This window comes from Balaenoptera physalus, assembly GCF_965194825.1.
Source record: "Balaenoptera physalus genome assembly, chromosome: 18".
Lineage (NCBI taxonomy): Eukaryota > Metazoa > Chordata > Mammalia > Artiodactyla > Balaenopteridae > Balaenoptera > Balaenoptera physalus.
In genome coordinates, this window is record NC_138899.1 from 10992940 (window position 1) to 11006988 (window position 14049).

Consider the following 14049-nt stretch of genomic DNA (forward strand, 5'->3'; position numbering starts at 1 on the left):
ATATATATATATATATATATATATATATATATATATATACCACATCTTCTTTATCCATTCATCTGTCAATGGACATTCAGGTGTTTCCATGTCTTGGCTATTGTAAGCAGTGCTGCTATGAACATTGGGGTGCATGTATCTTTTTGAATTAGAGTTTTGTCTGGGTATACGCCCAGGAGTGGAATTGCTGGATCATATGGCAACTCTATTTTTAGCTTTTTGAGGAACCTCTATACTCTTTTCCATAGTGGCTGCACAAATTTGCATTCCTACCAACAGTGTAAGAGGGTTCCCTTTTCTCCACACCCTCTCCAGCATTTATTATTTGTAGACTTTTTAATGATGCCCATTCTGACAGGTGTGAGGTGGTACCTCACGGTAGTTTTGATTTGCATCTCTCTGATGATTAGTGATGCTGAGCACCCTTCCATGTGCCCACTGGCCATCTGCATGTCTTTGAAGAAATGTCTGTTTAGGTCTTCTGCCCACTGTTTGATCGGGTTGTTTGGTTTTTTTTGTTATTGAGTTGTGTGAGCTGTTTGTGTATTTTGGAAATTAAGCCCTTGTTGGTCGCATCACTTGCAAATATTTTCTCCGGGTCCATAGGTTGTCTTTCTGTTTTGTTTATGGTTTCTTTGGCTGTACAGAACCTTGTAAGTTTGATTAGGTCCCATTTGTTTATTTTTGATTTTATTTCTATTGCCTTGGGATACTGACCTAAGGAAACATTGGTACAATTTACGTCAGAGAATGTTTTGCCTATATTCTCTTCTAAGAGTTTTATGGTGTCATGTCTTATATTTAAGTCTTTAAGCCATTTTGAGCTTATTTTTGTGTATGGTGTGAAGGTATGTTCTAACTTCATTGATTTACGTGTGGTTGTCCAACTTTTCCAATACCACGTGCTGAAGAGACTATCTTTTCGCCATTGTATATGCTTACCTCCTTTGTTGAAGATTAATTATCCATAGATGTGTGGGGATATTATTTCCTAATTGTCTCTCTAAATCAGAATTTTAAATTCTGCCTTAAAATATACCCACTAGGGGCATTCACTTTGTTATATAGCAGAAACTAACACAACATTGTAAAGCAATTATACTCCAATAAAGGTGTTAAAAATATATATATATATATATCCACTAATTTATTATTGAAAACATGGTGGTATTTAATACTTTGGTATGAACTGTGGCCACTTAAATAAGAAAACTTGAAAAAAACACTATTCTTTGATATCAAGCATGTTGCACTGCAAGATTTCATGCTGTATCCCCTTTATTTTGGTGGTGGCTATATGTACTTGGTTCTTTAGTCACAGAGATTTAGCAAACTGAAACCTCTTGGGCTTATTTTGTGAAAATCACCTCTGGTCCCCTGTTTAAAAAGAACAGATTTTAATTGGTAACCAAAGTTGAAATAAGCAAGTTTACTGGTTTTCACTATAGTCTCCAAGCTATTTCTTAGTTCATTTCAGAGGAAATGGCTACAGTTTCCACTTTTATAAAGTTTCAGTTCATTTAAGCTGAGTTCCTTTCTTTCACCCTTAATTTTGAGCTGGACCTCAGCCATCTGTTTCATTGCCTAGGCCTGACCTTTCCATAGTCAGGTATATCATGTTATAGATTATACTCAGTCTTACTTAGATTCCTAGAAATTGCTGGAAAAGATATTACTGGCAACTTGAAGCCTGCATCTCTTTGTAAAGATATTTTGCTGAGCTTATTAAATGGAAATTGCTGGCTATTATGACCCTAGTAGAGATATTTGAATCCTTGCACTAAGAAGATGCCCGTTTGAAGAACAAAACGAGGGGGAAAGAGGTGGGTTTTTGTTGTTGTTTTTTACCAATTACTCCACAAAAGGGAAAGCCTATTTAAGGGTATGAAGAGATTAATAAAAGACCGAAAACATTTTACTGCTTTTATGAAAACTTGGATAGGTTTTTCTATCAGAAGCTTTAAGGATCAAAAAGAATTTACAGAGTTCCTAAGCACAGTTCAGCTCTCCATACTGTTCCCACAAGACTCACAGACACCCCAGTTCCTGGTGAAGAAATCTCCCAAGCTCTCAAGTCTTTTTTAATAAAAGCAAGGTCCCTGGGAGAGGAGCCTTCCCATCTTAATTTCACTCCCCTACTGAAGAGGAGTTAGCTCCCCACGCCCTGTATACATTTAATCATTCATTGCACATCAGTTAGCTTTCTGCCTGTTGGGAGAATACACCTCCTCGCTACTCTAATTTATTTCAACTAAAGTGACAGCACAGGAGTATTTAAAATTTAACCAAGTGGGGACTTCCCTGGTGGTGCAGTGGTTAAGAATCCGCCTGCCAGTGCAGGGGACACGGGTTCGAGCCCTGCTCCGGGAAGATCCCACATGCCGTGGAGCAACTAAGCCCGTGCGCCACAACTACTGAGCCCGTGTGCTGCAACTACTGAAGCCCGCGCTCCTAGAGCCCACACTGGGCAACAGGAGAAGCCCGTGCACCACAACTAGAGAAAGCCCACGCGCAGCAACGAAGACCCAATGCAGCCAATAAATTAATTAATTAATTTAAAAAAAAAGATAAAAAAAAAATTTAACCAAGTGAATTTGTGTATCTGTATGGTAAGTGTAAGTGGTAGTTTAGCATCTACATACTTGTGTGTGTGTGTGTGTGCGCACACGCGTGCACAAAAGGAAGCCAAATGAGAGAGCACAAATTAGAGAGAATACATAAGCGCAGGGTAGAAAAAAAGTTTACATCTGTGTGGCAATTAAAGGCATTACAGGGGCTTCCCTGGTGGTGCAGTGGTTGAGAATCTGCCTGCTGATGCAGGGGACACGGGTTCGAGCCCTGGTCTGGGAGGATCCCACATGCCGCGGAGCAACTAAGCCCGTGCGTCACAACTACTGAGCCTGCGTGTCTGGAGCCTGTGCTCCGCAACAAGAGAGGCCGCGATAGTGAGAGGCCCGCGCACCGCGATGAAGAGTGGCCCCCGGTCGCCGCAACTAGAGAAAGCCCTTGCACAAAAACGAGGACCCAATACAGCCAAAAATAAATTAAAAAAAAAAAAAAAAAAAGATAATTGGTGACCTCTGAAAAAAGAAACAACTATATATATATATATATATATATATATATATATATATATATATATAAAAGGCATTACAGAGGAACTCAAGAGTTAACTGGTTTAAAATGATGAGTGTCAGGAAATCTATTTACATTAATTGAAGATTAATGATAAGCCAACAACCTTGACTGACATTCCGTGTTTCTTAATGAGCAACTCACACTTGCAAATGCGATGACTCCCGGGTTCTGCAGAGTCTGACAGGTAACTGTAGGAGTTCCTGGTATGAATTACTGTTTGTGAAGAGTACTTAGAAAGTGGCTTATTGTGGGGTACAAAGCCGTACTCCCCTCATCTCTGCGGTGTTGCTTCCAACTGTCTCTCCACAACCACAATCCTTTGGTCCTTACGTATGTCCTGGTATCCAGGATGGGTGGAGGGAGCTGGAGCAATCAAAGAACATGGCCCAGTGAGGGTGATCCTGTGGGGTTTCTGAAGCACCGACTATTGCTTAGAAGGCAAATAGCTTCGCCTTGCTTTTCATGACAGAGGGCAGCTTCGACAAGATGGCCTAGGTCCTGGCAGCCCTAGGTCCTCTGCAGGCAGAGCAGGTTGTAGGGAAGGTAGCTGCTGCTCCAACCCCCCACCGACCAGGGGCTCCCCTCCACTGCTGAGGGCACCTCTCCTCAGACACCCCAGCCCCAGCCCCGGGCCATCCTTCTCCCTCTGTTTACCATAAATGAGAACAGCGTTGTACAGGGGGTTGCTCAGGACCCAGACCCCAGCCCAGTGCTTCTTTGCTCTGAGCTGCGGCAGGGGAATGCCTTCACAGTGTTGGCCACCTTCCTCCATCCTTTTCTTACTCCCTTTCTGTCAAGTACCCAGCACAGAAATGCAAAGTAAAAACCTATTGCTTAGCTGCTTAAGAAAGATAATTTTCTCTTTGTTTTCCTTAGGAAAAACATAAGTAAGATCTTTCTAAGCTGTTTCTAGCCCCCTAGTGTTAAGAAACCTTTGAGGGAGCTTGAAAGAAAAAGTGGTATTTTGCTGTCTCTAGAGTCTTTTCTTTGTCTACCATAGTTGAGGGAGAAGGTTAAAAAAATAGCAAAACTTGCAAACTCCATGACATTTAGAGCAAAAACCTATCTGTGCCAGCATATTACCCTGAGAGTCAGGAATCTAAAGTACGAATCAATACCAGTAAACCCTGGCATTGTAAGCAATCATCAGTGACTTGAACTGATGCATCAGACTCTTGGCCAGGGGTACAGCTAAGACAATTGCTATTTAGGTATTTATGAAATATTCATACAACACTTGTTATGTGCCAGGCACTGCTCTAATCACTTTACAAATACCCATTTAATATAATTCTGTTGTGGTAGATACTATTGTTACCATTATTACCTTTATTTTACAGAAGATGAAACTGAGGCACAGAGAGGTGGGGTAATTTGTCCAAGGTCACACGGTTAGGACAAGATGATGTCAGAATCCAGACACCAGAATCCGACAGTCTGGCTCCATAGTCTATGTCTTGACCATCAAGTTATGTTCCTCTACTTGAAAGAGACATCTTAAGACACATGCTAAATATCCATTCTCCTAAATTTTCTAAGCTTTATTTTTTTTTAAATGACGCCTGCTTTTTTCTTTTTTTAAAGCAATATTTCTATAGCAGTTGCAAGTTTACAAAATGCTTTTCTATTTGAGCCTCACAGCTGGCCTGGTGGTGGGTCGTGTAGGTTTCATTATCACCAATCTCATGGCACAGAGAAAGAAACAGAGGCTCATGAGATTACAGGACTCAAGTTCCCTGGGTAGACAGTGTTAAAACTGGGAAATTTAAATGAGCCACCTGTTGTCAAGCCCTCTACCCTTTCCACTGAGGCGGGTTGCTGGTCTCAAGTCAAGCTGCCCGTGAGTGACATCCCAGATTTCACTAGCTTAAGTTCCCTTAGAAAAGCCTTCCTCGAATCACAATTCAGAGCTCCTCCTTTGGCTTCCGGAAGGATCAATGTAAGACACTCAAGACCTTAAACTCCGAATATACTCCTGCTCTTTACAAATCAAATGAGGAAAAAATCAGACTATGTACAAGTCGCTTCTGTCCTTCAGGGGGAACCTTCTCTCAGGAACTATTAGAGGGTGTCCTCACCCAAACAGGGAAACATACCCAGATATAAAGAGCCACAGAATCCAGAAAACAGGATATCCAACCCAACAGAGAGGCAAAGGGAATTCCCAGGGTGGTGGGAAGGGAGAGTTCAGGATTCCAATCGTGCTGCACGCCTGAAGGACAAGTAGTTCAGACTTGAGGGGATCAGAAGAGTCAAGGGGAGAGTTCTCCAAGAAGATGAAACTAATAAAATACCAGATGCTTCTAAACATATTAAGAGGAGATTTAGACAATTAGTGAAGATGTGGGTGTTGAATTAGCGACAACTGAATAGAAAAATAAACCAGGGGAAGAAACAGATAATTATGAACTCCAGGGAAAACAATAGGCTGACAGAAAAGGAAAGGTGGGGACAAGGTGGGGACTTCCCTGGCGGTCCAGTGGTTAAGACTCTGAGCTTCCAAAGCAGGGGGCGCAGGTTTGATCCCTGGTCGGGGAACTAAGATCCCACATGCCGCACTGCACGGCCAAAAAAAAAAAAGAAAAGGAAAGGTGATCAGTTTATTACTACGTGACTCAACTCTAATACTTTTTACACTGAATACCAATCTTATCAAAGTTACATATAATTGTACTGGGACAAGTGAAGGATGGGAAAGGTTCCCATGTAATGGGGACAGGGTGGTAGCAGGAGGGAGAGATAACTCCCACAGCAGGGAGTCAATATCATGCCTGAAGTTGAGAAAATAATTCAAAAAGTGTATTATTTAGAGATATGGGAATAAATGCCACAAGAATAAGCTAGAAGAGATAAAAGGGATTATCTCTGGAGAAGGGAATGGAATAATGATTAGGGGCTGCTTTATTTCACAACGATTTGACTCTTTATATGTAAAAATAAATTTTACACTAATTTTTTAAAGTTTATAATTAAAAAATTTTAAAGGATGGGTACTTCACTTTTGGCAATATGGCAGACTACATTCTCTGAAGGGCCGACAGCTATAAAATGGATACATTTCAACAAAAGTACTTTTTAATGCATTGCTGGGCTCATTAAGAACATAAGGACTAATGTAAAACAACAACAACAAAAAATGAATTCTGATTTATGAGGAGTCAGAAAAATAAGAAAGCTAGGAACCAAATACCTATATCAGACCTGGTACCAGGATACTAGCCTGAGATCACTGCAAAGCTGAGGAGAATAAACAAAGACTCCAGATTAATAATATCCCTGACTCCAAGCAGAAGCAAATACAAACTCTCTTTAGAGGAAAATCTTCCTACTCTTGGATTCCCTTGGGATTCCCAAGAAATAATTCCAATCAATATGGGTTCATACCATGAGTATGAGTCACTGAACAACAAAAAGCAATTTAGATGCAAAAATATTGAAATTATCAGATTCAGAATGTACCAAACAGATATGAAAAAGAATCAAATGGAAGTTCTAGATATGAAAAATATAATCATTAAAATTAAAAACTCAGAGGGTGGGTTACGTAAATTAGACACAACTGATGGGGCAATTAGAAAGTGTTGATTAGATATGAAGAACTAACCCAGAATGTGGCAGAGAGAGACAAGGAGATAGAAAACATGAAAAGATAGTAAGAGACAAGGAGGATAAAACAAACATTTCCTAATATGTCTACTTGGCATCTCTGAAGGAAAGAACAGAAATGATGGACTAGAAGTGATAACTGAAGTGCTAATAGTAGAAATTTTATAGAACTGATAAAAGACATGAGCACACAAATACACAAAAAAAACACTTACACCAAGCAAAAGGAAAGAAGGGGGAGAAGGAGGTAAGGAGGCATACATCAATAACTATTCAATATTTTAGCAAAACTTCAGTACACCAAAGACAAAAGATCTTCAGCACAGCCAAAGAAGAAACGGCAAATAACCTAGTTTTTAGATTTGACAATGGAGTTCTCAGTAGCACTAATAGTAACCAGAAGGCAATGAAATAATAGCTTCAAAGTTCTGAGAGCAAATAACTGTCAATCTAAATTTGTCTACCCAGGCAAACAATGAAGACATTTCAAATAAACAAAAACTATGAGAGTTTACTATCAACAAACCTTCGCTATAGAGAAATTCTGAAGGGTGAACACCAGGAGAAAGAAGGATAAACCCAGAAAGAAGGTCTGAGATACACGAAGGAATAATGATCAGAGAAAGTGGTAAAATATGTAGCTTAATCTAAATTAACAACTGTACATATAAAATAATGATATAGTAACAATGTAAAATTCATGGGATTAAAAAGAGATAACTGAAATGTTCGTTAAAAATAATATAAATTGGCGAGGGAGATGATTGAATTTAAAGCTTTCTAAAATTCTTGTTTTGTCCAGGAAGAAGGCACAGGTTAATTTTAGGCTTTGCTAAGTATACTTGGTAAAATTTCAGGAGTAACCGATAAAAATTAGAAACATAGCCATAACTTCTAAACTAAGGAAAAAATGGACTAAGGAAATAAATCAAAAAAGTCAGATAATCTTTAAAAGGCAAGAAAAATTAGAAAAAGAGGGAATTCCCTGGCAGTCCAGTGGTTAGGACTCTGCACTTTCACTGCCATGGGCCTGGGTTCAATCCCTGGTCATGCAACTAAGATCCCATAAGCTGCATGGTGTGGCCCCCCCAAAAAAAAGAAAAGAAAAGAAACATAGAACAGGTGAGAAAAATGGGTCAAATATAATGGTATATTTAAATCTAAATTTATTAGTAACTATATTAGAAGTAAGTGGGTTAATGTTCCAGTTAAAAGACACAGATTATCTACATGAATATAAAACTTTTAAAACAACAGGAGACATATTTAAGTCATAAAGATATGGAAAAGTTGAAAGAAAAGGCTGAAAACAATATACTGGGAAAATACTGATCAAAAGAAAGCTGCTGGGGACTTCCCTGGTGGCGCAGTGATTAAGAATCTGCCTGCCAATGCTGGGGACACGGGTTCGATCACTGGTCTGGGAAGATCCCACATGCCGCGGAGCAACTAAGCCCGTGCGCCACAACTACTAAGCCTGCGCTCTAGAGCCTGTGAGCCACAACTACTGAGCCCACGTGCCACAACTACTGAAGGCCACGCACCTAGAGACCTTGTTCTGCAACAAGAGAAGCCACTGCAATGAGAAGCTGAGAAGCCCGCGCACCACAACGAAGAGTAGCCCCCGCTCGCCACAACTAGAGAAAGCCCGTGCGCAGCAACAAAGACCCAATGCAGCCTAAAAAAAAAAAAAGAAAGAAACCTGGTGTATTCTTATCAGATCACATAAACTTTAAAGAAAAAAAGCGGGCTTCCCTGGTGGCGCAGTGGTAAAGAATCCGCCTGCCAATGGAGGGGACACGGGTTCGAGCCCTGGTCCAGGAAGATCTCACATGCCGTGGAGCAACTAAGCCCCTGCGCCACAACTACTGAGCCTGCACTCTAAAGCCCGTGAGCCACAACTACTGAGCCCACGTGTCACAACTACTGAAGCCCGCATGCCTAGAGTCCGTGCTCCACAACAAGAGAAGCCACCACAACGAGAAGCCCACACACTGCCATGAGGAGTAGCCCCCGCTCTCCGCAACTAGAGAAAGCCCGCGCGCAGCAACGAAGACCCAATGCAGCCAAAAATAAATAAATAAATTTATTTTAAAAAAGACTAAAATATAATGAAAACAAAGCAGTGTTGCTAAAAATAATAAAAAAATAAAAAAATAAAGAAAAAAGCATTACAGGGGATGAAGAGGGTCAGGCATAATAATAGATAATTCAATATACGAGGAGGATATAATAATTTTAAATTTGTATACACCTTATAACATAGGCTCAAACTATCAGCAGCAAAAATTGATAGAACTACAGGGAGAAATTGGCGAATTCTCCATTGGAGGGTAACTTTCAACTAGCCTCTTAATTATTAATATATCAAGCAGATGAAAATCATTAAAGATTTAGCTATTGGAGCAATATAATTAACAGGTTTGGTCTAACGGAAAATACATAGAACTCTGCATCTAGTAAACAGACAATATACATTCTTATTAAGTATAGATGAAACATTTACAAAAATGGCTCATGTAATAGGCCATAAAGCAGAACTCAATAAGTTTCCAAAAATCAGCATCATTCAGATCACATTCTCTAACCATCATGCAACCAACCTTGAGGTCAGAAACAAATGAATAAGTTAAAAACCTCATATATACTTAGAAATTTAAAACTTCTAAGTCCCTTCTACTCAAACTGTGGTCTGTGGGCCACTCTTTATCCACAAACTCTCACCATGACCATGCCGCCAGGAGGTTAGTACAAAATAGGGAACATGGGTTTAGAAACCTCTATAGCACTTGACATTGCTGCAATACCCAAGCAGCATTTAATTTTTATAGCAATTCATTTTTATTGTATTTTATACAAGTATTGGTCCACAGTAGTTTAGAATTTTTTTAAAAAATGAAACAAAGTAACAACAACAAATAAAAATAACCAAACTGGTTCTTCACCACAGAGAGTTTGGGAAGCCTCTTTGTATCTCATGGCTCAAGCAAGAGATCAAAACAGAGATTAAAAAAATATGTAGAACCAAATGATAATAAAAAGTATGCATTCTTATAGACCTATCTTGTTAGATTACAATTTATTTTTTTTGCCTGTCTCTCCACCAACCTTTGACTCCTCTGGGTTGGGGACCATGCAACCATCTTTGTTCTCCTCCTGCTTGCCATGGTGCCTGGTTGAGTAGGTACTCAATATTTAGTTAAATATTGAGTATTAAAAAATTTACATATTTAAACTTAAATATTAAATAAATTTAAATATTTACTCAACCAAAATAGCAGCTCTGGAACCCTGCCTCTATCTATTTTACTCCTACCTTCTTGGCCTCACCCCGTGTCATGGAGATTTCACCAGAAATCTGTGCATTACTTGGCTTATTTTCACTGTGTCCCAGCAAGCAGTGGCTTAGACAGCCCTGTATCTCCTCATGCATTTAACAATGAAAAGGAGATGATAAGAGGGTAGTGGAGATGATCTTTTCATCATCCATGCTTGGAAAGGTGAGCTGGTAGCGCCATCCTTGACATGAAGGAGCTGCTTAAACACAAATTGGATTAACAGGACAGGATTAGAGCCTGCTGGAAGGTATTATATACTTATAAACTGCTCTGTGGAAGCTCCTCTTGTTTTCATTACAAGCGCATACTCCACAGAGTCAGTCAAATGAAATACGGAATTAGTCAATTACTAAAAAAGAAATGAAATATCTAAAATGAAGTGACTAAGTTTTAATAATGCCAAGAAAGTTGAATTAGGCAATAATAGTTCAGTTTAGCAAAACCATAACTAGATCATTTGAAATGACAGTTTTAACATGGTAAGAAATAAACTCACTGAAAATGTTCTCTATTCTATCTCCTCCATCAAGAGGAATAATATTCAAACAAAAATATGATTAAGAGGTGACTTCAAGAAAGGAAAAATAATATGAGTTACGTGAGAAGTTTCAGACTTATCTGGACATTTCAAATGAATTGAAGTCCCTAGGTTTAAATGCATTAAAATCCCAAGACACTGAAAGAATCTGCAAATGTGAACACGGCACTCCTGTCGGTAAACTTTGGGAAACTACGGAGTATACAAAGGTGACAAAAGATAAAGAGAAGCCAAGGCACTAACTTTCCGAGAAAGGAGGAAAATGTGAGTTATGCATGGAATATGCCAACAGGTGAACTTGAGGCTGATTCCTGGCAAAAATTCTAAGAGGTTCAAATCTGCCATTTAATGACCCTGGACAAAACTTTGCTATAAGGAGTAAATGAGATAGTTAAAGCATTTATTATAGCACCTCTTACATAGAAAACTCTCGGTAGATGGTAACTATTACCATTTTCGTCTCTCCAGCACTTCAAAGCAAAGGTGGTAACAACTAGGTAGTACTGAAGGGTTCTTCAAGATCAAGTCTCATCTAACTAACCTCATTTTTCTGGCAAGGTGGAGGTATGTGGAGAGAGAAGGTATTGCTAGACCATGTAAATCAGGAAGGTGTCTTCATTTTGAAATGGCATTAGATGAAATCTCTTATACTATTCTTGTGAAAAGACTGGATTTTAGGAGAGTTAGGTGACTGAATAACCATATTCACAGAACTGCTTCATGAACCTGACCTCTCCATGCTTGTTTCCTTATCTGTAGAAGGAGTATTACTTACTTGATTGTTATACAAATTAAAGCCCTTAAAACAGTGCCTGGCATTTAGTCACCATTATATAAATGTTTGTTAAATGAACTTGAATAGAAGTTTCTAGTGGCATGCTTGCACAACACTTGGCTCCAACCTCTTCAACATTTCTATCAGAAACTTGTTAAATTTTTCTAGTGTGCTGGTCAAATTCTCAGATGGTATAAATGTTGGATGATGAAATCAAAATCCAAAAAGACATTGACAGGCTAGGGCTATGAAATGAAATATATGAGATAAAATTAGGGGAAAAAGTGTTTTATAAGTACTAGCCTGGCTTGCCAGAACTCTCTGTGGATAAGAAAGGGAAATTTGGTTGACTCCAAGTTCAGCATACGTAAAACAGTGTGTCTGGCAATTAACGCAGTGGTTAAGAATCCGTCTTGCAATGCAGGGGACGCCGGTTTGACCCCTGGTCGGGGTACTAAGATCCCACATGCCGTGGGGCAACTAAGCCCACGCACCACGACTATTGAGCTCATGTGTCACAAACTACAGAGCTCGCGCACCACAACTAGAGAGGAGCCCACGCATTGCAACGAAAGATCCCGTGTGCCACAACTACAACCTGACGCAGCCAAATAAATAAATAAATAAAAAGAAAGAAAGAAATTAATTTAAAAAAAGAGAGAGAGAACTGCAGTGCTCTGTCTGAACAAAGACACTGTCTGGACATAGATGCCAAGATGGCGGGCACAACTTGCCCATCATAAACGCTTCTCTCCCCTGCCCCTCCTTAGGTTCCTCCTCAGTAGTGGCTCCGGGTATAAGGATGGGCTTCAGAACACAGATAAACAGTAAGGAAATACGAGGCAGGAATGAACCATATTTCGAACTCATCTGGGTAGCAGGAAACATCCTCAGGTGGGAATAGGAAGATAGCCTCAAGGTTTGTGAAGAAGTACAGTTAGAAGTTTATCAGGGCACCTAATGGCTCACTGTGCTACAAGCTAAAATAAATTCCCCTCTAATCATGACTACTACAGGATTTATCTAATCTATTCCCTATAGGAAATCAAGCTACTCCAGGCATTTTATCAAGCTTATTCCTTGTAATAATCCCTATCCCTGACAAAACAAGATTTTGTCATCCCACAGTACAGATAAAAAATTGAGGCAAAGAAGTCAAGTGAATTGCCCTGGGTCACACAGAACTAGAATTACAATTTAGTATCTAATCTTAGAGTGCACTACATGAGTTTTGGAAGGGAGCATCCTGGAATCATATTATGTCCTTCAAGAAAAGACCTATTTACCTTAATCTCTGCGAGAAAGAAGATTAATTGCACTTTCCTTGGTGCATGCCAAAGATGTCGAGTAGACGCTTTAGATTCCACATGTTTATTCTAATCCCTTCCCAAACACTTGTAAAGCCTTGGTTTGACCATTAGAAAGATGCTGTAAATTAACTTAAAAAAAAAATAAGGCAAATATTTGTTTGCTAGAATCTCCAAGGAAAGCAATTAATCAAGAAAGTTGTATAGGACAACCACGCTATTTCAGATCACCTAGGAAAAGAAACTATCCAAATAGATATAAATCCAGACGGCCAGCTCCTTCTGTGCCACCAGTCCCACAATCCATTCCCAGCCCAACCTCATTGTCTAGGGACTGGATAGATGAAGGTTGAGGGAAAGCATGTGTTTAATTTAAAAAGTTCCATGCAAACATCAGTTATTGTTAAAATAATTTATGTATTTCACCCAATTATTGAACAAATCTTTGCTCATTATAAAAACCTAGAAAAAGAAGTTAGGCAAACCAAAATGAAACAAAAAGCACCCACTATGCTACCACCCAGTAAGAACCTTTTGTACCTATTTATAAATTAGGTATTTTCTACGACTCATTTCTCTGATCAGGCCATGAGAAAATCAACCAAAAGCTGCAACCTTAAGGTTCTGTGTGTAGTTTCTCTTTAATTAAGGAGGGAAAATGGTGACTCATCCATTGAAGTCTATCTTTTCTTTTATCGGCACTTGTCCCAGAAGAGATAAGGCCACTACACAATATACCTGGCAGTAAAAAAAAAAGAGATAAATTCCTAATTCCATCTTACTGGTCTGAAAAATTTACACCACAATTCTAGGATTAAGTCATTTACCCAAACCAGCAAATATCACAGCCAAAATGGATTGAGTGTCTATCTCTCTCTCTTTTTTTTTAAGTGTGTATCTCTTTATCTATACACACACATAGTCACATATACTGAAGGCCATGATTTTAAATATATCTTGGCTGGATTCTTCCTGTCTCTTGGAGAAAAGAAACATACACATTCAGAACCCACACAAGGGCTGGTCAAGAACACGTCGATAATCAGAAAAAGGTGAGTACAGTAGACTCTTTCCAAATAGTGAGCAGTGCTACCAGGAGAGCACCAAATTTCAATTCATTTCCTTTTTCCATCATAAGGAAAAATCATGCCATTTACCTTTTTGTTCACAGCCACACCATCCTCACAGTCGAGGACTGCACAATCCACATTCAGAGAGGGAATCTTCTTAATTTTCTTTTCATCATTTCCAGGTATATAGAGCACTGCCCTTCGGGGAATGTATTTGTGATTGGGTGAGGAACTGTACCCAAGCCTGGACACATCAGCTGCCAGAGATGCTTTCCTG

General features: G+C 39.3%; 1 protein-coding gene and 1 long non-coding RNA gene across 11 annotated transcripts in view; one reads left to right on the plus strand and one right to left on the minus strand.

The window, feature by feature from the left end:
- Positions 1 to 14049, minus strand: part of CLYBL (citramalyl-CoA lyase) — a 256049-nt gene that overhangs the window by 105711 nt on the left and 136289 nt on the right. For all 10 annotated transcript variants that reach the window (XR_014255987.1, XR_014255988.1, XR_014255989.1 and 7 more), the window contains exon 2: positions 13860 to 14046. Coding sequence is in view for 6 of the 10 variants with exons in the window: in XM_082434690.1 (XP_082290816.1) it covers positions 13860 to 14046 (187 nt within the window). In the remaining 4 variants the exon portion in view is untranslated. The remainder of the gene's footprint in view (positions 1 to 13859; positions 14047 to 14049) is intronic.
- LOC309647423 overlaps positions 1 to 14049 on the plus strand; it is a 290446-nt gene that overhangs the window by 39202 nt on the left and 237195 nt on the right. The gene's annotated exons all lie outside the window — the stretch shown is intronic.